This window comes from Epinephelus fuscoguttatus, linkage group LG6, assembly GCF_011397635.1.
Source record: "Epinephelus fuscoguttatus linkage group LG6, E.fuscoguttatus.final_Chr_v1".
Lineage (NCBI taxonomy): Eukaryota > Metazoa > Chordata > Actinopteri > Perciformes > Serranidae > Epinephelus > Epinephelus fuscoguttatus.
The window spans coordinates 40,757,314-40,779,119 of NC_064757.1; the positions used below are offsets into that span (position 1 = coordinate 40,757,314).

At 43.0% G+C, this 21,806-nt stretch overlaps 3 protein-coding genes across 12 annotated transcripts in view; 2 read left to right on the forward strand and 1 right to left on the reverse strand.

Moving 5' to 3' along the window:
* Positions 1-2,413: 2,413 nt before the first annotated feature.
* Positions 2,414-4,266, reverse strand: LOC125890128 (calcium-binding protein P-like). 2 transcript variants are annotated; one of them, XM_049578614.1, is made up of 6 exons: positions 4,129-4,266; positions 3,992-4,044; positions 3,712-3,795; positions 2,766-3,465; positions 2,619-2,669; positions 2,414-2,488 (listed from the first exon to the last, which is right to left on the reverse strand). In XM_049578614.1, coding segments are annotated over exons 1-6 (906 nt in total). In that variant the 5' UTR covers positions 4,146-4,266; the 3' UTR covers positions 2,414-2,487. The 2 variants fall into 2 exon arrangements, with proteins under 2 accessions (XP_049434571.1, XP_049434570.1); XM_049578613.1 differs by having other exon boundaries at positions 2,766-3,555; positions 3,667-3,795.
* A 10,981-nt stretch (positions 4,267-15,247) lies between these two features.
* LOC125890137 (uncharacterized) lies at positions 15,248-16,869 on the forward strand. 6 transcript variants are annotated; one of them, XM_049578627.1, is made up of 6 exons: positions 15,248-15,385; positions 15,470-15,522; positions 15,719-15,872; positions 16,109-16,411; positions 16,493-16,690; positions 16,784-16,869. In XM_049578627.1, coding segments are annotated over exons 1-6 (726 nt in total). In that variant the 5' UTR covers positions 15,248-15,368; the 3' UTR covers positions 16,785-16,869. The 6 variants fall into 6 exon arrangements, with proteins under 6 accessions (XP_049434584.1, XP_049434586.1, XP_049434582.1 ...); XM_049578629.1 differs by having other exon boundaries at positions 16,520-16,690; XM_049578625.1 differs by having other exon boundaries at positions 15,719-15,866; positions 15,930-16,411.
* Positions 16,870-18,608: 1,739 nt separating this feature from the next.
* The window catches only part of rusc2 (RUN and SH3 domain containing 2), a 62,032-nt gene continuing 58,834 nt past the window's right edge, over positions 18,609-21,806 (forward strand). For 2 of the 4 annotated variants that reach the window (XM_049578462.1, XM_049578463.1), the window contains exon 1: positions 18,612-18,805. The gene's annotated coding sequence lies outside the window, so the exon portion shown is untranslated. Of the gene's footprint in view, positions 18,806-21,806 lie in introns of all 4 variants that reach the window. The other 2 variants (XM_049578459.1, XM_049578461.1) reach the window with 2 other exon arrangements.

The following is a 21,806-nucleotide window of genomic DNA, read 5'->3' on the forward strand; positions in this document are numbered from 1 at the left end:
ATCATATTAAAATAGCCTATACAGACAAATCTTTATTCCTGATTATGTGACGTCGCCATTAATGTGTTTCTAGTTAAAATATTTATTTATTTATTTATTTATTTATTGGTAGATTGGCTTATGGGGTGATTTTGAAGGAGTAATTAAGTTAATCTTCTCATAAGTGGATGTAATATGTAGAGATGCCATCTAGGCCGTTTTTCGTCGTTTTTTTTTTTTTTTAAAGTCTATATTTTGCTTTACAAAAACGTGAAAAAGCAGCTGTGACCAAGCTATCACGAGGTGAGTAGCATTGTAAGCATAATTAATAGCGATATACTTCAGTTTGTCTGTGTGTTTTTGTATGCAAGCGGGTCTGCTGACGGTCCAAAATGGCGGCGGTAGGACGAAACCATGGGCGGGTCTGTTGCTATGGGGCGTTCTATTGAGCTTCGCCTCTTGGTATCCATACTCTTTGGTCGGACACAAAACTAACCGGCATGCATTGTGCGCCGATCGCCGGTGATCGAATCTGCGCAGGCCTGGCTCATCTCGAACGAACCTATTCTTTTAACAGATGTGATTGATTGTCACAGACATGCCCCTTTGCGAGTCTACAAGGTGAGGACACCCAGTGGAAATGAAATTAACTACATCACAATATGACACTCAAAGTGTTGTCATTGGCTACGGTTACATGATGGCTTCTCATTCGGAATGAAATAAATCTGAATGAAATCAATCGGAATTAAAGTTTTTCCAGGTAGTTTACATGGGAAATATTCATTCCGAATGAGGGTTTAGAAGGTCGAAGAAAAGAGATAGAAGACCTTGCTGTGGCAAATGGAAACCGGTGAGTGCAACAAGTCCGACTGCTCTGTCTCAGCCCGTTGCTATGCAGTCCGTTGCTATGCTCGCTATATATGTCATTGCGCCAGAAGGGCAAGGAAACAAGCATGTGCAGAAAGACCGGAATGAACTTAAAGAGGAATGAGTGTATACATGCACACAAAATTATTTCATTCGGAATGACAAATGGAATAAACCACCCCCTTTAATCGGATTTAATTTTCAATCGGAATGACCGTTTACAAGACCACTTTTAATCGCCTTTCATTCCAATTAAAAGTGGAATTAAACTGTCCATGTAAACGTACTGACTGTTAGCGTCATCACTGCTGCACTGTTGCATTTTTACCAGTTTTCCAAATATTTTAGTGTTGTGATCATTTTGTTTTTGGTGCTAGTGTTATTTCATTGGGTGGGAAATGTAATTTTCTCCTTCAATGTTTAAATATTTCTCTGACCTCTTTGTGTTTCCATTTTCTCCTCTGCTGAACTCTTGAGCCTCTTAAAAGACGTCTCTACTCCAGTTTTTCACCTTAGCTCTTTCAAGGGCAAAGATGGTTTCTGAATAACGTCTTTACAAAAAGGATCTAGTCTTTAACTGGAAGGGGAAATTTAGGAAAAGAGAATTCTAAGAATCACTAGGCAGCTTTGTGAATGACCCCTGAAACTTAGTCCAACAATGATGCTTTAAAGACACAGTAGACTGCGCAGAAAAATGAAGTCAGGGGTTTCACATTGGATTTCCAAAGACTTTCTGGATCTGTGGCCATTTGACCAAACTGCTTGTTGCTTGAAAAGTTTGAGATGTTACAGGTAGCACTGGAGAACTGCAAATGAAAGAAAACTGAGTGTTCTGTATTCAGGTACTACTCCACAACACTAGGCATTGCTGTAGACCAGTAAATGCTGTGTTTACTGTAGTCTTTGATCTGAAGGGGAGTAAAGTTTTGAGAAGTTTATTCTGGAGTCTTGCTGCCTTATTTCCATTGCTAATTCTTCCTCTTGGTGAAGAAATGAGCACATAGTCACTTTAAACAAGCTAGGCTACTTTTGAACATCCAATTTGTATTATGTCACCACACCAAAACAAAAGCTTTACCAAGGTCAGTAAAAGCAGCACTGGAGCTTTTGGGACTGATGAAAACTGCAGCTTCAAGCAATGATGTGCTCTTGCTGCAGGTGATAAGGCTATAGCTGGTATCCATTTTGTTCAGGTCACACCTTCACAGAACACCCAAGAAAGTTTCATTCAAGGGTACTCAGGAGCTAACACTTCAGGTGGAGGAGCAGTGTGTAACACAAGCCAAGTGAAGCCTGTAAGATATCACTAAAGTGCCCTGTAGAGTTCTGAGACTTCAGTCTGCGTTCACTGACAAAGCACCACTGAGATTAGACATGGGTACATTTCCAAATTTGATATAATCCTGAACAGCAGTGTATTTGCTCAATAATGCCACCTGTTGATTGAGGAAAGAGCGTGAACCCATTGGCTGGACAGTATCATGTCACCCTTGCACAAGGCAAATACCCACTTGTATTACTGAAGTGAACCCCCTTTCAACAACAAGAGACTTCCACACAAGCATAGTACAAAATGCATTTTATTTCCACAAAGACTCAAGGCACAAGTGTCAACCCCAAAGCCCATGGTCCAAGGTATCTGAAATGACAAGATTAGGCAGAGTTGTTATTGGCTTTACTTTTAAGTGGCAGTAAGCAGAGTGACAGGGAGAACACATACAGGCTGTTCTCCATTACATTAGCAGGGCCTGACATCACAGTACACTTACCAGTTGTAGCCAAATCTTTTACTCCAGTAGTTGAGGTGGGCCCCAGTCATGCTAAAGGTGAAGAAAAATATTAGTACTAAGCATCAACACAACAACAACAACAACAACAACAACAACCTTCTAATGATATTTAAAAAAAACCCTCACCCTGTTGAACCCCCTGTGCTGGGTGCAGCTTCAGTCTGAGGAAGACGCCAGCCAAAATTGCCACTGGACGGGTAGCCGGGCTGCTGCGGCTGGGACGGGTAGCCGGGCTGCTGCGGCTGGGACGGGTAGCCGGGCTGCTGCGGCTGGGACGGGTAGCCGGGCTGCTGCGGCTGGGACGGGTAGCCGGGCTGCTGGGACTTGGATGCATACCTGGGCTGCTGTCCGGGTTTGGAGCCAGACCTTGGTTGGAAGGAATTAACCTGATTCTTGGGCCCATTGCCTAGCAGCTGGGATAGATAGCCAGACTGCAGTTGGTGGTGAGGCTGCGGCTTGGACGGGTAGCCGGGCTGCTGGGGCTGCGGCTTGGACGGGTAGCCGGGCTGCTGGGGCTGCGGCTTGGACGGGTAGCCGGGCTGCTGGGGCTGCGGCTTGGACGGGTAGCCGGGCTGCTGGGGCTGCGGCTTGGACGGGTAGCCGGGCTGCTGGGGCTGCGGCTTGGACGGGTAGCCGGGCTGCTGGGGCTGCGGCTTGGACGGGTAGCCGGGCTGCTGGGGCTGCGGCTTGGACGGGTAGCCGGGCTGCTGCGGCTGGGACGGGTAGCCGGGCTGCTGGGGCTGCGGCTTGGACGGGTAGCCGGGCTGCTGGGGCCGGGGCCGGGGCTGGGGCTTGGACGGGTAGCCGGGCTGCTGGGGCCGGGGCTGGGGCTGGGGCTGGGGCTGGGACGGGTAGCCGGGCTGCTGGGGCCGGGGCTGGGGCTTGGACGGGTAGCCGGGCTGCTGGGGCCGGGGCTGGGGCTTGGACGGGTAGCCGGGCTGCTGGGGCCGGGGCTGGGGCTTGGACGGGTAGCCGGGCTGCTGGGGCCGGGGCTGGGGCTTGGACGGGTAGCCGGGCTGCTGGGGCCGGGGCTGGGGCTGGGGCTTGGACGGGTAGCCGGGCTGCTGGGGCCGGGGCTGGGGCTTGGACGGGTAGCCGGGCTGCTGGGGCTGGTAGCTCATGTCCCAAATGCCAGGTGCAGAGCCATGATAGGAAGCTGTTGATAAAGTATCATCCAACAAGGTTACATCATCTATCACCTCTTTGAAAAGAGAAGAGATCAATTTCTGTCTCAAAACCACAAAGTCAGTGAATTTAACACGTTACAGATAACAGGTCTAAATTCATTTCAGTCAGTTAAGTAAGACATTTAAACTTTGCATCTTGAGTGTAACTGTAACCTGTAGCCTTACATTTAACGCTTGCCTGAAGCTCTCCAATATTCAGCATCCATAGCAGCACCACACTGAAAAACAAAGACATTTTTAAACAGTCATTTTAGAAACTTTAAATGTGTAACATTGAACAGAGACAGAAACACTTGAGTTACCTCAGAAGAAGTCGCATGGCTTCAGCCAGAGAAAAGATCAAACGCAAACTGAAATGCTTCTATCTGACTGCAGCTGACCCAACACAACCAAAAGTCTGTCTTCCTTCCACAGAGGAGCAGTAACAGGTAACCTGCAGTGCACCTACTATAACCTCTTCTGACAGCCAATCACAGCTCTCCGTTCCTAAACGACTGATTGGAAACGGGTGGTAGCAATGAAGCTGGGTTCACTGTCAAACACAGGTGTCCTCCTTTGATCAGCCTCCACCAGTTTGACACTGAATCATTGATATCATGAGAAAGCATTTTCCATGCTTTACATACTGAGACCTTTTTTATTCAAATAATGCATCATACCCTACCTAGTTACAGGATCAACCACACCTCTTCACTAAGGTAGAACTTTCTGCCCTTTTCTTTTCAGATTTCTTTACCTCCGTCATGGATAGCTTGACCAAACACAGTGACATCAGCAACATCTGCCCAGAAACTGCCATGTTGATGTATAAATGTACCTCAGCTGTCACAGTGGCTTCATGCCTGCCACTGACTGAACTATTATATAGTCGTGTTTAATAAGTGGTCAGACTACGTGGTTCTTTTCTTTATGTGTGAGTCACTAATGCACCTGCCTGAGCAAGTATAGCAACGCAATTAACAGTTTCAGCTGGAGGAGCAGCGTGCACAACACAATGTCTTGTAGTCGAGCCAAGTGAATCCTGTAAGGTATGATCAGATGAGATCTGCATTCAGAAGATGCCCTGTGCAGCTGTTGTAAGACTTCAGTTTGCAATCAGAGTTACTAGCTAAAAATGCATTGTGTCACTGAGGTCGAGCAAATGTGTCGAGTATGTTTTCTTCCATTCAAAGGCGTAGCACCTATGCATAAGCAGTCTCTGTAGGCCCCCGCCCTTCCTCTCTTGATCCATGTCTCTCTCACACACTTTCTGAATCATTTTTTACAAAGTTAGTTTTCTTACTCTCCCTTTCCTTTCTTTCTTTTGTATTGGAAATCCCAGTTTTCTTTTCTGGGTAAGGACATGACAGAGTATGATGGTGCTCCGGCTGCATACTTAGCATACATTACTCAGCTCCAGCTCCAAACTTCCTTACAGTAACCCTGCAACAGAAACTGGCAGTTCTCCTGGGTGAAGGGACAGCAGCTCCTTTGGCAGCTAAATATATATATCAGCCTGTCACAGCCTGAGGGACTAACATCTGTAAGTTCAACTGTAAGGGAAAAAAGTGTTCTACATTTAATTGTATAGAAATGAAAAATGGACTGCAGCATATGATACTGAACCTGTACCCAACACCTGTGTATTAAATATGTATATAAAGTATGAATGCCTGCAACGTAAAATATGATTACTTTTTATTTTTACTTGTATTTATTGATTTAATTTTCTATTAATTCATTTATTATTATTATTATTATTATTATTATTATTATTGTTGTTGTTGTTATTGTTGTTATCTTAATTAATGTTATCTTACTCATTTATTTTATTTCATTTTATCTTTTTACAAAATGCTTTGGCAATAAAATAACTTTGGGGGCATCAGTGGCGTTCTCATGCAGGGATGGACTAAACCATAGTGCTTTTTTTAAGGGGTGAGAAGGGCCTGAAAGAGCTTTCCCCTTGTTAAAATGAAAATTCAGTCTTTATACCAATTTATTCATCTAGTTTTAATTTAGTTATGCCACTAATTACGTAGAAATAAAAATTTGCAAACAAAACCAAACTGTTAATGCCAGGCTGACCCCCTTCCCATTGCAGCCCTGGATAATCAGTCCCACTTTTCTCCCACTGTGACGCCCCTGCTTCCATCTTCAAATCTGATTGAAATCCTGCGCTGTTAGCAGCTGTGTTTACTAGATAGTCGTTTTTTAATTTATTTTTTTATTGCTATTATTTCCCCTATACCGTCACCCGTCAGTTGGAGAATAAAGTGAGAAACTATTGGCTGGTTAGTGTCTCGCATCACTCTGGCAAACATGCACGAGACAGAAAAAACTGGACCCACTCACAGCTCCATGGAATAACTTAAAAAGAACAAGTTTTGAAAGCCCCAAATCCACCAAGACCTTACCAAGTACAATGAACAACCCTTTCAGCTTGATGCAGATAAATAGATTTCAAAACCAATGGACAGTCATGGTACAGGCTTCAGTTCACCAAGGCCCATCAAACACCTCCAAGATATCTGAAATGACAAGATTAGCCAGGAGTAGCTCTTGGCTTTAACCATAAGTGGCAGTAAGCAGAATGACAGGGCAGAACATGCACGCTTTTCTCCGTTACATTAGCAGAGACTGACTTCACAATACACTCTCCCCTCAGCTGTAGACATATATTCGTCTACTTGCATATTTGAGATGAGTCCCACTCATTTTAAAACTGAAATCACAACAACATGAGAACCAAGCATCAACCACAAGGTCAGTGTTTTCGATATGGTGCAGGTGAGCAGAAATCTAAGACTTTTGAACAGCCACAGCAGCACCACACAACAAAGAAAGACATATTTATTTAACATGTTAAGAGAACATCTTTTATTTAAATTGTCAACTTCTCATCTTTACTCAGTGCATTACAAGACATTTTAATTGTTAATCTCATTCTATTATTCTTGCCAAATACGCCAACTGTGCCATATATCTGAAAGCATCAATCATTTGAAAAGTTAATATTAGTTACACGCCAATATAAGCTGCCAGGGACCACTGCACAAAGTGTTCAATCAAAACAGTGTAATTATGTGACTGTTTATGAAATAATGGATTCAGTAGACACCACCTGTCTCCACACTCTCTCTAAAGAGGAAGGACACGTCTGCACATACAATCAACACAGTGCTAGAAGTGTATATTTTCATGTTAATCACACGACTGCTCAGCTGTAAGGCAGCCTTGTTTTACATGTCAGGTGGTGCCATCTAGTGGCAGAAGGAAAGTATTTCATACCCTGGAAATACACAGCAGTCTACAAACAGGTGACAAAGGTAGAACCTGAATAAATGAGTCAAGAAGCATGCAATGTTTTTCTTTCTTCACTATTTATGTGTGTTTAATATATTAACACACTGGGGGACATAGACATTTGATTAAAAAAGAGATTGTGTTGGTGGTTTGAAGGCAGTTAGGTTCAGATGTTTTGGAATAAAACACAGGGGGTGGACAAAATCCCGCCATTATCACAATCAACTTTCTTCTATTAGCAATGAGTCGCATAACTTTTTATTTAAAAGTATGTGCTTGTGGGAAAAACCCATAGAGAAATTTCACCTGTTCCTACAGTTCCCCTTCGTCTCTATGGAGCTTTCATGTTGTGATTTTCCGGCCTACTTCTTTAATGTCTTAATTCAGTCTCACTGCTCTCATAGAGCTCATGGAGTCCCACTGAAAAGAGTGAAAAAACTCTACACGTCAGTTGAGTAGCCACATATTTTTCTTAAGAGTTAGTGCAGATCAAAACCAGAATTAAAACAAAATTAAATAAAAATTGGACATATATTCACCAGGTGGCCAGAAACATGATGTTAAATCATAGGTGTCAAACAGACTGCCCACAGGCCAGAACTGGCCCACTAAAGGGTCAATTCAGTGCGCTGGATGACTTTGCACGGCTAATATTGATGCATGTATGAAGGCTAAGAGGTGCCAGGTTTCAGGGGCAAATTAAGTGTAAGACTTTTCCAGCCCAGTGAGAGAACAGATCTCTGAAAAAACAGTGAACACTTATTGTGGTCATATTTAAAGATACAGAAGATCCAGATTGTGCAAAATACAATCAGCAGCTTCAGTACAAAAGAATGAGACTTCTTTGCCTATTGTTAAGGCACTGCCAGAACTTTAGATTTGTATCTGGTTTGTAAGGCAGGGGATAACTTAACCTGCTTCCTCACTCGATTTCACTTTAGTTTAGTGTGGTGTTGCAAGTATTACTACACAGGAGTGGAAAGGTATGAAAATACACATGCACACAGGGGCGAAAATCCCATTTCATAGTTGGGGGGGACAATAAACAGTAAAATTTTAGAGAATAATTCCAGGGGGGGACAAGGAAAAAAAGTTGTAGCCTGTCTTTTATACAGCATCTTTTACCGCAATTTGACACTTTAATCTTCTCTCTATCTCTCCAACAGGCAGAGTGAATATCTATACTTATGAGAAATGGCTTAACAACTAAACATTTCCTGCAATTAAACTGGTAAACTGGTTTATAAACAGTGTGCTGTGAGATCTGCCGCTGCGCACCTCACAACCGTGCGTAATAGTCGCGCATAATGACCGCTCCTCGTCTGCACGTCTTTCATGTTTGTCTCACTGACAGGTCGAGAGCCTACAGACAGGTACCCATTGCTCCGCTACTGACTGCTCTTATCCTGTCCTCTCCCTCTTCTTTCTCTCCTGTCCTCTTTGACTATCACTAAACTCTGAGCTTAATCATTAGCTTTTAGCTTAGCAGCACTCGTAATTGAGTAGGCTTTTGAACAATGCAGGAGAAATGTTGCAGACAGTTTATATTATCAGCCTGGGCCTGGGGCTTCTTGTAACAGTAAGTGGGATGTGTTGTAACATGTGTAGCCTAAGTTAAACTGTGTCTGTGTGAGTGAACATGTTACCCTGCTACTGCTGTCAAGCAGCCTTGCCCGTTGGAAAGAGTGTGGGATATACCACTACTAGGAATGGGAGGGGGGGACTAAATCTTTTAAGATTTAAATAGCACATTATTGCGCGATTATAATGAGCACCACTTACATTGTGCTTTCAATAAATACTACTGCATTGTTCAAAAATTATTAATTATTTGTGTCTCAAATGATTCTAGGGGGGTACAGCTTTACTGAAGGGGGAGTCATGCCCATGCTCATGCTCATGTGTTCAGAAAAGTATATTATTTAAAACTGTATTCTGTATTTCTCATTTGGTAATACGTCAGGGGTTGATTGAGGCATGTTTAAAGTAATCAAATTCATTTTTAATGCAGCTTTGTGGTTCACAGAGTTCACCAGCAGCTGCGTACCCTTACAGTTTGTAACACTGAAGCCACATCTGCTGAGTGGATAGTTCATATTACATCAGATACATCTATGTTTGAAGAGTGTATTGTTTCAGAATGTACAAGTTAAGCTCACTGCAGTGCCACAGGGTTTTAGTGCCATCTAGTGGCACAGAGCATGTGTAGAATATTTTCAGAGGTCATATGTTGCTCAATGTTTGGTGGTGTTTGTGCATGGTGTTTGTTGGTGGTGTTTTGTGTATCCAAATGTTGTGTCAGATTGTGAAAACAAATGCCCCCATGGGACAATAAAGGCTATCTATCTATCTATCTATCTATCTATCTATCTATCTATCTATCTAGAAACATTTAGGGTGCGTTCCGAATCACATACCTTTTCTCTTTACTTTTAGTGCAGCTGCCCTTACAAAGTACACACTGTTAAAGTGCAGTATGCACACAATGAGGCATACTACTTCCTCACAACGTTACTCCCTGAGCTTTCTTACTCATTTAAACCTCTGACAGTTGATGTGATTTATTGGGGTCATAAGCGTACAACTTCCCCTTCTTTCATTAAGGAGCACTATCTTTCCAACTGTCTGTCACAGAGCACTAGGAATGTCTAATCCTATATAGTAAGTGATGACGGAAAACTGCTATACAAGCAACAAGATCATTTTTGGCCTTGTTTCAACTGAACGATGTCAGTAAGTATCTACCCTGCTGAAGTACAGGACATCTACTTATCAGAACACGGGCGGCTGTCATATAGTGTTGTGCAGTTTCCTTAGGGAAAGTGGGGCATCTCTGTGTCTCATGGGCGAACTTTGTGTACGGAAACAGTTTCCTCATGAGTGATGGCCCCATGTAAAGGCTCAGTTGCCAGTTCACTAACAAAGACCACACCAATAAGATAAAGATTTGGAATGGTTTATGGATTAAGTGTTCAGAGGAAAGCATTAGGGGGGTGATGGGGTGAAGGTCGAAGGGATGAGGGTTGAAGGGATGAGGGTTGAAGGGATGAGGGTTGAGGGACGAATGGATGAAGTGTTAGGAATAACAGGATGAGGATCAAGGGATGAAGCGTGAGGAATGAAGGGATGAGGGTTGAGGAATAAGGGGATGAAGGTCGGAGATGAAGGTCAAAGGTTTGAGGGAATGAAGGGGGCGGGATGAAAGGATAAAGATGGAGGGATGAGGGGGTGGAGGGTCGAATGGATGAGGGGGTGAAGGTCAAATGGATGAGGGTCGGGCGTCAAATGGATGAGAGTCAAAGGAATGAGGGTTGAAGGGATAAGGGAATAAGGGTCGAGGGTCGAATGGATGAGGGATGACGGGATGAAATTGAAGGGATAAGGGTCGAAGGGATGAGGTATGAAGAGATGAGGGTTGAAGGGATAAGGGGATGAGGGTCAAGGGGATGAATGGATAGAGAGTTATGGATGACAGGATGAGGATCAAGGGATGAAGAGTGAGGAATGAAGGGATGAGGGTCGAGGAATAAGGGGATGAGGTTCGGAGATGAAGGACGAAGGGATAAGGGTCGAGGGATGAAGAGTGCAGGGTGAAAGGATGAAGATGGAGGGATGAGGGGGTGGAGGGTGAGGAATGAATGGATGGAGGTCGAGGGTGGAATGGATGAGGGATGAAGAGATGAGGTTGGAATGGACGAGGGATGAAGGGAAAGCGGATGAAGAGTTGAAGGATGAGGATCGAAGGGATGAGGGTCAAGGGGATGAATGGATAGAGGGTTAGGTATGACAGGATGAGGATCAAGGGATGAAGGGTGAGGTATAAAGGGATGAGGATCAAGGAATAAGGGCATGAGGGTAGGAGATGAAGGATGAAGGGATGAGGGTCCAAGGATTGAGGGATGATAGGTCAGGGGTGAATGCATGAGGGTCTAATGGATAAGGGATGAAGATTGAAGGGTTGAGGGGATGAGGGTCGAAGGGACGAATGGATGAAGGGTTAGGGATGACAGAATGAGGATCAAGAGATGAAGAGTGAGGAATGAAGGGATGAGGGTCGAGGGATGAATGCTGGGTCTCTGGATTGTAGGTGAGTACGATGATAGATGTGTTGAAGGCATGGTCTTTGGTCCTAGTTTATAAAACTAAAATTGAAAATTTTTACCCTTGTGTCTAAACTTGGTGTGTATGATGTGAGAATGAGCTTCTAGAAAATGGAACCTTTAGCTTACAAATAACTTTTCACTCAGTGTATTATGGTGTACATCTAGCATGCTTCGCAACAGTAACCCTTGACAACTGCACGGAGTAACCTGTTGAGTGTGGGTTGAACATAAGCTTTTTGGTGACTGCAGTACTACCAGATGACCAGCAGATGGAGCTCAGCCTTTACAAGGGACAAAAGGGACATTGCTCTACTATGTATGCCTGACCTCACAGACGTCTGTTAATACAGGATTCAATAAATAGCAACCTGAGATAAAATGTAAATGAATCAGTCTATATTTGGAAGGTATACAAGCATCCCTTAAACTCATTTGCCCTTAACTCTGTAATAGATTTAATGCACTACACTGGAGACCAGTTCAGTGTAATTCTGGTGATATGTCTCTCGATAGCAGAGATGCCTCACTTTCCCTAAAGAAACTGCAAGGCTACAAAACAGCAGCCCGTGCACTAATGAGGAGTAAGTGTCCCACTTAGGTGCACTTTAGATGTTGTTGCATGTACAGCAATTTTTGATCATCACCTATAGGGTTATACATCCCTATTAATCGAATATTGTTGAGTAGAAACCCTGTCGGATGTCTGATGAAACAACAGTGTGGCTCATGGCTGTCTTCCTCTGAGTTTTTCCTCAAAAACAGTATCAGTATTCTGTTAAATTAGCCACTGTTTAAAAGTTGTTTTAAATATACAGTTTAAAACATCACACAACCACTATACACTATAAACATGGAAGGCACAATAAAATACATATCCCACAATACAACAACTACAACAGACATACAGTACAGGCCAAAAGTTTGGACACACCTTCTCATTCAATGCGTTTTCTTTATTTTCATGACTATTTACATTGTAGATTCTCACTGAAGGCATCAAAACTATGAATGAACACATGTGGAGTTATGTACTTAACAAAAAAAGGTGAAATAACTGAAAACATGTTTTATATTCTAGTTTCTTCAAAATAGCCACCCTTTGCTCTGATTACTGCTTTGCACACTCTTGGCATTCTCTCCATGAGCTTCAAGAGGTAGTCACCTGAAATGGTTTTCCAACAGTCTTGAAGGAGTTCCCAGAGGTGTTTAGCACTTGTTGGCCCCTTTGCCTTCACTCTGCGGTCCAGCTCACCCCAAACCATCTCCATTGGGTTCAGGTCCGGTGACTGTGGAGGCCAGGTCATCTGCCGCAGCACTCCATCACTCTCCTTCTTGGTCAAATAGCCCTTACACAGCCTGGAGGTGTGTTTGGGGTCATTGTCCTGTTGAAAAATAAATGATCGTCCAACTAAACGCAAACCGGATGGGATGGCATGTCGCTGCAGGATGCTGTGGTAGCCATGCTGGTTCAGTGTGCCTTCAATTTTGAATAAATCCCCAACAGTGTCACCAGCAAAACACCCCCACACCATCACACCTCCTCCTCCATGCTTCACAGTGGGAACCAGGCATGTGGAATCCATCCGTTCACCTTTCCTGCGTCTCACAAAGACACGGTTGGAACCAAAGATCTCAAATTTGGACTCATCAGACCAAAGCACAGATTTCCACTGGTCTAATGTCCATTCCTTGTGTTTCTTGGCCCAAACAAATCTCTTCTGCTTGTTGCCTCTCCTTAGCAGTGGTTTCCTAGCAGCTATTTGACCATGAAGGCCTGATTGGCGCAGTCTCCTCTTAACAGTTGTTCTAGAGATGGGTCTGCTGCTAGAACTCTGTGTGGCATTCATCTGGTCTCTGATCTGAGCTGCTGTTAACTTGCGATTTCTGAGGCTGGTGACTCGGATGAACTTATCCTCAGAAGCAGAGGTGACTCTTGGTCTTCCTTTCCTGGGTCGGTCCTCATGTGTGCCAGTTTCGTTGTAGCGCTTGATGGTTTTTGCGACTCCACTTGGGGACACATTTAAAGTTTTTGCAATTTTCCGGACTGACTGACCTTCATTTCTTAAAGTAATGATGGCCACTCGTTTTTCTTTAGTTAGCTGATTGGTTCTTGCCATAATATGAATTTTAACAGTTGTCCAATAGGGCTGTCGGCTGTGTATTAACCTGACTTCTGCACAACACAACTGATGGTCCCAACCCCATTGATAAAGCAAGAAATTCCACTAATTAACCCTGATAAGGCACACCTGTGAAGTGGAAACCATTTCAGGTGACTACCTCTTGAAGCTCATGGAGAGAATGCCAAGAGTGTGCAAAGCAGTAATCAGAGCAAAGGGTGGCTATTTTGAAGAAACTAGAATATAAAACATGTTTTCAGTTATTTCACCTTTTTTTGTTAAGTACATAACTCCACGTGTGTTCATTCATAGTTTTGATGCCTTCAGTGAGAATCTACAATGTAAATAGTCATGAAAATAAAGAAAACGCATTGAATGAGAAGGTGTGTCCAAACTTTTGGCCTGTACTGTACCTATATACACATACCACAATGCATATCGGATGGACTACAGATTATTAGAACAGCTTGCACATTTGCAGATCCAGACATATTTCTGTATATATAGTGAACACTTTTGCATTTGTGCATCTGGTAATGTAAGTTTTACCTGTAAATCTATCCAAAAAAAGCTGTTTTTTAAAATCTCTTTATTGTTGTTTTATGGTCCTCACTGTTCTTGTAACAACTGGTGTTCAATGATCTTTAATAATCTGTTATACTGTGAACTCTATACCCTTCACTGCTGCAGCAATAACACTTTTCCCCACAGGGAACATAAAGGTTTCATAGAATGAGACACTGTGCTCCGTTAAACTGCTGACTGTCAGCAGGGCTGAGCAGGAGCTGGGGAGGATGTCTGAAACGGGGGTTAAGTGAGAAAAATGGAGCCAAATCAAGATAAAAATGTGATGAGTTGAACATTAGAGATGGTTAGATCACTGTATATAACATGCTGCTCTGGACAAAGGCTTTAGGTCTGGTTAAAATCTAAATTTAAAGGGAAAGTAGGTGGACTCTTAATCAAGATAAGACATTTTAACCTGTGTGTATTTGTCTACTTCATGATTAGAGTATTTCTTGATTGCATTTATCACCATTCTACATTTTCTATCTGTTCAGTTTGGGATATGTGTCCTTATTTTTTTGCTTTGGCAAGACAGTTTCAAACCATTTTTATTTAAATATCACTAAAAGCTGACTTTTATTACAGTCAGCATCATGACATAAAGTATTTCTGTAGCTACACAGCGTATCTGCCTCCTCAGAGATTTAATAGAGCTGTTCAGTCATGAACATCTGGATAATTTACTCCACATAAACAACTTCCACTTTTGCTACCCTCTGCCATTTTAATCAGGTGATTCCACAGTTGGATCATTTCACATTTGTTGCTTATAGGAGACGTCAACCTTTTGAAAACTGTAAATAAATTTAGCTTTGAAAATTACTCTAGTTACCTGATTTGGGGCAATAAAAGGTGTGAAAACCTAAAGCAAACATCCCCCAGAGAAATATACAAACATAAGAAGGATGATGAGTTGTGACTGACCCAATATGCAGTATGACTGGCCTGCAGAATACATGCACTCTGCATTATACAAACAAGGGGGAAAATATATAGTGTGAGGCCTTCTGAGTCCATTAAACAAGAGCTCACACTCATTGTAAAATTCATTGGAGCACAGCAGTGTGATGCTTTCCTTATCTGGCTACTTTTGATTCTACAAATCTCATTGTTTTACATTTTGCAAACACTAAAATGATACCAACTTTTTTTACATGGAAGGTGCATTGTCATGATTCAGTGTTTAAGTGGTGGAGGCTGAACAAAGAAGAGTGATTGACACTACTTTAAATGAAGGACACCTGTGTTTGACAGTGAACCCAGCTTCATTGCTTCCACCCGTTTCCAATCAGTTGTTTAGGAGCGGAGAGCTGTGATTGGCTGTCAGAAGAGGTTATAGTAGGTGCACTGCAGGTTACCTGTTACTGCTCCTCTGTGGAAGGAAGACAGACTTTTGGTTGTGTTGGGTCAGCTGCAGTCAGATAGAGGCATTTCAGTTTGCGTTTGATCTTTTCTCTGGCTGAAGCCATGCGACTTCTTCTGAGGTAACTCAAGTGTTTCTGTCTCTGTTCAATGTTACACATTTAAAGTTTCTAAAATGACTGTTTAAAAATGTCTTTGTTTTTCAGTGTGGTGCTGCTATGGATGCTGAATATTGGAGAGCTTCAGGCAAGCGTTAAATGTAAGGCTACAGGTTACAGTTACACTCAAGATGCAAAGTTTAAATGTCTTACTTAACTGAGTGAAATGAATTTAGACCTGTTATCTGTAACGTGTTAAATTCACTGACTTTGTGGTTTTGAGACAGAAATTGATCTCTTCTCTTTTCAAAGAGGTGATAGATGATGTAACCTTGTTGGATGATACTTTATCAACAGCTTCCTATCATGGCTCTGCGCCTGGCATTTGGGACATGAGCTACCAGCCCCACAGTGCCGGCTACCAGCCCGGCTACCCATCCAAGCCCCAGCCTCAGCCCCGGCCCCAGCAGCCCGGCTACCCGTCCAAGCCCCAGCCCCAGCCCCAGCCCCAGCCCCAGCAGCCCGGCTACCCGTCCAAGCCCCAGCCCCAGCCCCAGCCCCAGCCCCGGCCCCAGCAGCCCGGCTACCCGTCCAAGCCCCGGCCCCAGCAGCCCGGCTACCCGTCCAAGCCCCGGCCCCAGCAGCCCGGCTACCCGTCCAAGCCCCGGCCCCAGCAGCCCGGCTACCCGTCCAAGCCCCGGCCCCAGCAGCCCGGCTACCCGTCCAAGCCCCGGCCCCAGCAGCCCGGCCCCAGCAGCCCGGCTACCCGTCCAAGCCCCAGCCTCAGCCCCGGCCCCAGCAGCCCGGCTACCCGTCCAAGCCCTGGCCCCGGCCCCAGCAGCCCGGCTACCAGCCCAGCTACCCATCCAAGCCGCAGCCCGGCTACCCATCCAAGCCCCAGCCCGGCTACCCATCCAAGCCCCAGCCCGGCTACCCATCCAAGCCCCAGCCCGGCTACCCATCCAAGCCCCAGCCCGGCTACCCATCCAAGCCCCGGCCCCAGCAGCCCGGTTATCCGTCCAGGCCCCAGCAGCCCGGTTATCCGTCCAGGCCCCAGCAGCCCGGTTATCCGTCCAAGCCCCAGCAGCCCGGCTTCCAGCCCAAGCCCCAGCAGCCCGGCTTCCAGCCCAAGCCCCAGCAGCCCGGCTATCCGTCCAAGCCCCAGCAGCCCGGCTATCCGTCCAAGCCCCAGCAGCCCGGCTATCCGTCCAAGCCCCAGCAGCCCGGTTACCCGTCCAAGCCCCAGCAGCCCGGTTACCCGTCCAAGCCCCAGCAGCCCGGTTACCCATCCAGTGGCAATTTTGGGACTAAAAGAAGATTTGGCTACTGGTAAGATTGAAGTCAGGTTCATGAGGAAAAGCCTGTATCTTTCTGCTCAACCACTTCAGGTTAAAGCTATTAACTTCTGACTTGTCATTTCAGATGTCTTGGAGATGTTTCATCTGATGGGCCTTGATGAACTGAAGCTTATACCTTGAGTCTCTAGAAAAAAATAAATGCATTTTGTCCTACGCTGGTGTGAACATCTGATATTTCAAGATGAGTGTTTGTACCATACTTGGTAAAATCTTGGAGGAATCTTACCTTGGGTAATGCCATCAAGCTGTGTGTGGGTATCTGTTTGTCCCATGCATGGGGATGTGAACCACTTTCCAGTCAGTGGTTTCACTTTCCTTTGACAGGTGGCAATATTGGATGAATGTAGTAGGCTACACATGGTGGCAAACAATAGACTTTAATTCAGATTTGTAAATGGAGAGATGCATTGAACAGTGCAGTATTTAAACCAAAGGCTTACAAGAACTCTACTGTGCACCACCTCAGGTTTAATGACTGTCTGAACCTTATAGGTTCACTGACATGACTGTGCTTGTTGCACTCCACAGAATTTGTTCATCACTACCCGTTCAGCCAGAAGTTCGCGCAGCTGCACAAAAGCTCAATGTAGCCTGAGTCTTAAACAATCCAGTCAATTTGACATGGCATTAAACTGGTAACCTTAACACTTCTGGGTTGCTGTTAAATTGGTGTGGAAATATCAAATGTTCAGAATTGGGGTCAGGGGTCACTTACAGGGTCATCTCAGGACTAAGACACTTGGTATTGAGGTGAAAGGACTGTCAGAATCTAAATATCCAGCTCTGCTGTTAAGGCTGTTAAGGCTTTCTACACTAAGTTTATTAGAACTAACACTTACAAAAACAGACCTAGTTAGCTTTATTTAGCAAGGCTACAACGTGTAGTTAGCTTAGTTGCTAGCAGAAAATTGCTTTCTATTAACAAGGATTAAAATGCGCTTGATGTCAAAAGCCTTTTCAAAAACATGGTTGCTTACATTGATCGGTTTAGACCCTATGGTCTTCATCAGGGTGCAAAAGGGTGGATAGGTGTCAAACATTTTATAAACTTGGAAATCAATTCTCTAAATTGCAGCATATTCGGTTTCTACTTAATGCAAATATTAACATCACAATTTTTTTTTTTTTTAACCTTAAACACTGAGTATTGACAATTTCAAACAAATCAGCTTCACTATAACTCGCAGCATTCACAAACACATTTTCCCCCAAATACAACATGCTAATGTTATTAGCACAAGCCTATGGCATTTTACAGTGTATAAATTAGCCAAGCAGCTAGCAGACTTTTCCTCTTCACATGAAGCCAGCGACAACAGCAACATTTCACAAAGGTAACGTTACAAAATTCAGCTCCATTACAACTCAAGGTTCACCGACAGAACAACTGTCTTATTAGCACAAGCTATGGCAGTTTACATTGTATAAATTAGCCTAGCAGCTAGCAGAGATTTCCTCTGCTCATATGAAGCCAGGATAAATCACACACAAGACTTGAAATGCTATTTTTGTGGAAGCTTTATTGTCTTCACAATTTATTGTTTCTTATCTGTGAAATTAAAGTAGTTTCCACTGAGGGAAATGGTTTCAGCTTACAAAATAGACAAAAAGGTGTCCTGCATGAGCCCCCATTGTCTTCAAATTCTGGAAACGCCCCTGCTCCATTCCTACTATACACATTAGGCCTGTATTATATATTTAAAGGGAATTTGTTGAAGGGTTTAAATGAAAGTAAATACTGTGACTACCAGCCCCACTCTCTCCTTCAAATAAAACCACCTGATTACTTCATAATTCCAGTTTTCCTTTCACCAAAGCTAACTCTGGATGAGCTCAGTGGCCTGTTGAGGGCCAGCCGTCCCACCCATGGTTAGATAATCCAGTCTGGGACCAAGCTGTGACCTCAGGATGACGTGCCGCTCCGGCCCAGCCCATCCTGCGATGCACCGCCGCTGTCTGCCCTGCAGTCTCTGTCAGAGACGACAGTATTCCCACACGTCAAGGACTAACACCTCCAGCCCGGTTTATCTGCAGCTTCTAATGCTTTGTATCGACCGCAGACCTGCTGCCGACCACCTGCGGCAAGGTGAGTGTTTCATTTCGGTTATTGTGGTGGTGGTGGAGGATGGCAGGCGGAGGAAAACGGAGAAAGGAGGCTGAAAAAATGACGCCTCGGTCGGTCATAACGGGAAAGACGCAGGCTTTGCTTCCCACCGTTATGTTCCGCTCCTTAACATCCTGTCGTCTTTAAACAGACTGTCGTGTTAATTGAAGATGGAGCCAGCTGGGTCTGTGGCGTTATGTTATTTTTTAACGCAGTGGCACAAAGGCAGCGACACAGACGGTACCGGAGCGGTTTGACACATGACGGTGTTTCATCCTTTATATGCAGGATATAATACAGAAGATAAAATACACACTGTGACAGTGAAAAGTCTTTATTCATTATGATGATATGAAATGGTTTAACGGTGCCACAGCAGCGGCCTGCATCCCAGTGTTATCACCATATTGACCCGATGTTACTGGAAACAACAGCGGCAACAACCAGCGTCAAGTTTGACACAATGAAGCAACACTGTTTCCGCTTTGACTACAAAATAAAAGCCTTTTATTGTTGCTACATTCAAGCGGAAGTCGTTAAAACTTAAATTGAGGGTTTAAAATGACTCATTGGACAACAGTAGAAAAAAAATACATAATATAATATAATATAATATATCCTTCTAAGACCCTTTGTCTTCATAAGAGGACATCACATTTTGGGTTTACCTGACTTTATACTTTATTCAACTCAACTTAGACCCGTTGTCCTTGTTCGTGGACACTTTCTGTGCCATCTAGTGGCAGTAAGAGCACAGTACACTAATCCATGTAAAAACAAAATGGCAGCCATCTCTGCAAAGACAGTCTGCAGCTGATCCTGACACAAAATTTATGATTAATAATGTTCATTAGGGGTGGATGATATAGCCCTAAAATAATCTCACGATATTTCAGGGTATGTTTGTGGTAACAATATTCTTGACAATATGTCAAATTAGTAAAAAACAAAATATATATGTTTTATTATTAATTTAAGAAAACAGTATTGCAACAAAAATAAGTGATATAGTTTTACAGTTTGCTTCAGATATTCAGTAAAAATAAAACAAAAATGATCTCTCATTTCTTTAGTTTGTGAACAACAGTAACTCAAAGTGAGATTCAGCTTCTGTCACAATATTAATTGTACAACTCAATAAAATCTACCACTAATTACACATTTAAACAGCTCCCAAATAAAAAAATGCTCCTTGTATATAATGAATAATTTCAAATTATTTAAAAATATCTAACAAAACATAAGTATCAAAAATTATAAACAGTGATAAACAGAAATATCAGGACACGAACTGTAAAACATAACATTGGCATCAATACCACAGTATTTTATGTAGAAATCAAATAAAATGCAACAATTTGTTTTTATGGTAAAAAAAAAACAACAACACTAATTTATTTTCAGAGGGGGAGATGCTAAGTAAATAAGCCATAAATAAATAGTTTAAATAATGTGAAAACATCAATGTAATCCATAACTGACAGAAATTGTCTAAAAATATGAACAAACTCTTTATTGAGGACTCCTGGAAATACAATACAGTTCATATTATCTACAGAATTTTTAGCCATAGATTCACTTTGTATAGCAACACTCCATTGAAATATTTTAAAACGATATTTTATTTAGTCATTCTTGGATAAAAGCATTATTGAAAGCGTTATTTTTCCCCAATGCACACTCAGAGGCTTTTATTTTGAAGGCAGACTGGCTCTACTTCCTGGTGTGTTACAGTTTGTGGGTGGATTGTGCTGTGATGAGGTGCATTACATGCAGTATGGTGGAGATGCAGAATGGTCTGCTGCAATAAACAGCAATAATAATAACGTCATATTTATAGTATTAAAATGTTAGTTTGCTACATACTGTTGATTGAATAATATAAAATGGATCCTTCCTGTAAATAATCAAAGGAATCAATCATGTAATATTCTTTTGGGGCCTCACAGTGCTTGTGTTGATTTCTTAGAGACATTACTCACATTACTATAACATGACTGCAGTAGTTATTTATGTCTGCATTGCTTAGTTTGTACTGTATTTGAAAAAAGAATCCACGTTGGTACAGCATGTAGGTTCATATACAGTAGTAGGTGGTCTACTTACCTAACAACCTGATGGATTATCTCAGCAGGAAAGACGTAAATGCATGGTTATCTTCCTCCTGTTATGTAAACTCTTTGTTTCTACCTTGCTCTCTGATCTTCAGAAGTTGACTCAGATGTGTTTGCAGACTGAATTAGCTTGTCAACCTGCTTACTTCTGCAGTATAATTATCACCCAGGTCTGACTTACCCACGAGTCCCTGCCTGCAGATAGATACGAAGAGATCATACTAAAGTTGCTTTTGTTATTAGCTTTACTATTAAAGCAGTAACAGTTGCACCGGCAGTAGTAGTAGACCTTATTTGTTGAAAGCACGGGGCCTATGAAGTGCAGACAGTTGAGAAAAATTTGAAAATGAGCTCTTTTTCTCTGATTATTGGTTCAGCTAAGTGGTTGCTTGGAATAAACTACAAATGTAGTGATACGATTCCACTGGAAAACATATGATGTCCATTTCCTGCAGAGACAAACTCTGATAAATGCTTGCTGAATGCATAGTAGACGAATATTACGACGGCTGTGGCTGTTTTACGTCGGCAAAAACCTTTGTGCAAAACAGTCCCTACACTTAATCAAGAAGAGATTCACCGAACTCACAGATTAAAGACAGAAGGAGATCAAGGGAGAGATTTGAAGATCAGCGCACTTAGAGTGACGTTTAAAGGCACAATTTAACCCCAAACACCAAGGCACTGTTTATGAGAGTAAAAAATCACACAGATTTGACTCTGACAAGGATGTGTTAGCAGAAGTGCAGTTATTATCAGATCAGTGTATTTGTTTGGGTTCCTCACGCTTAGCTAACACCTCTGTCGCTAAATCTTAAAGGTCAGTCTCACCAGTGTAAATGTCAGAGTCCAGATACTGACGGGTTTTC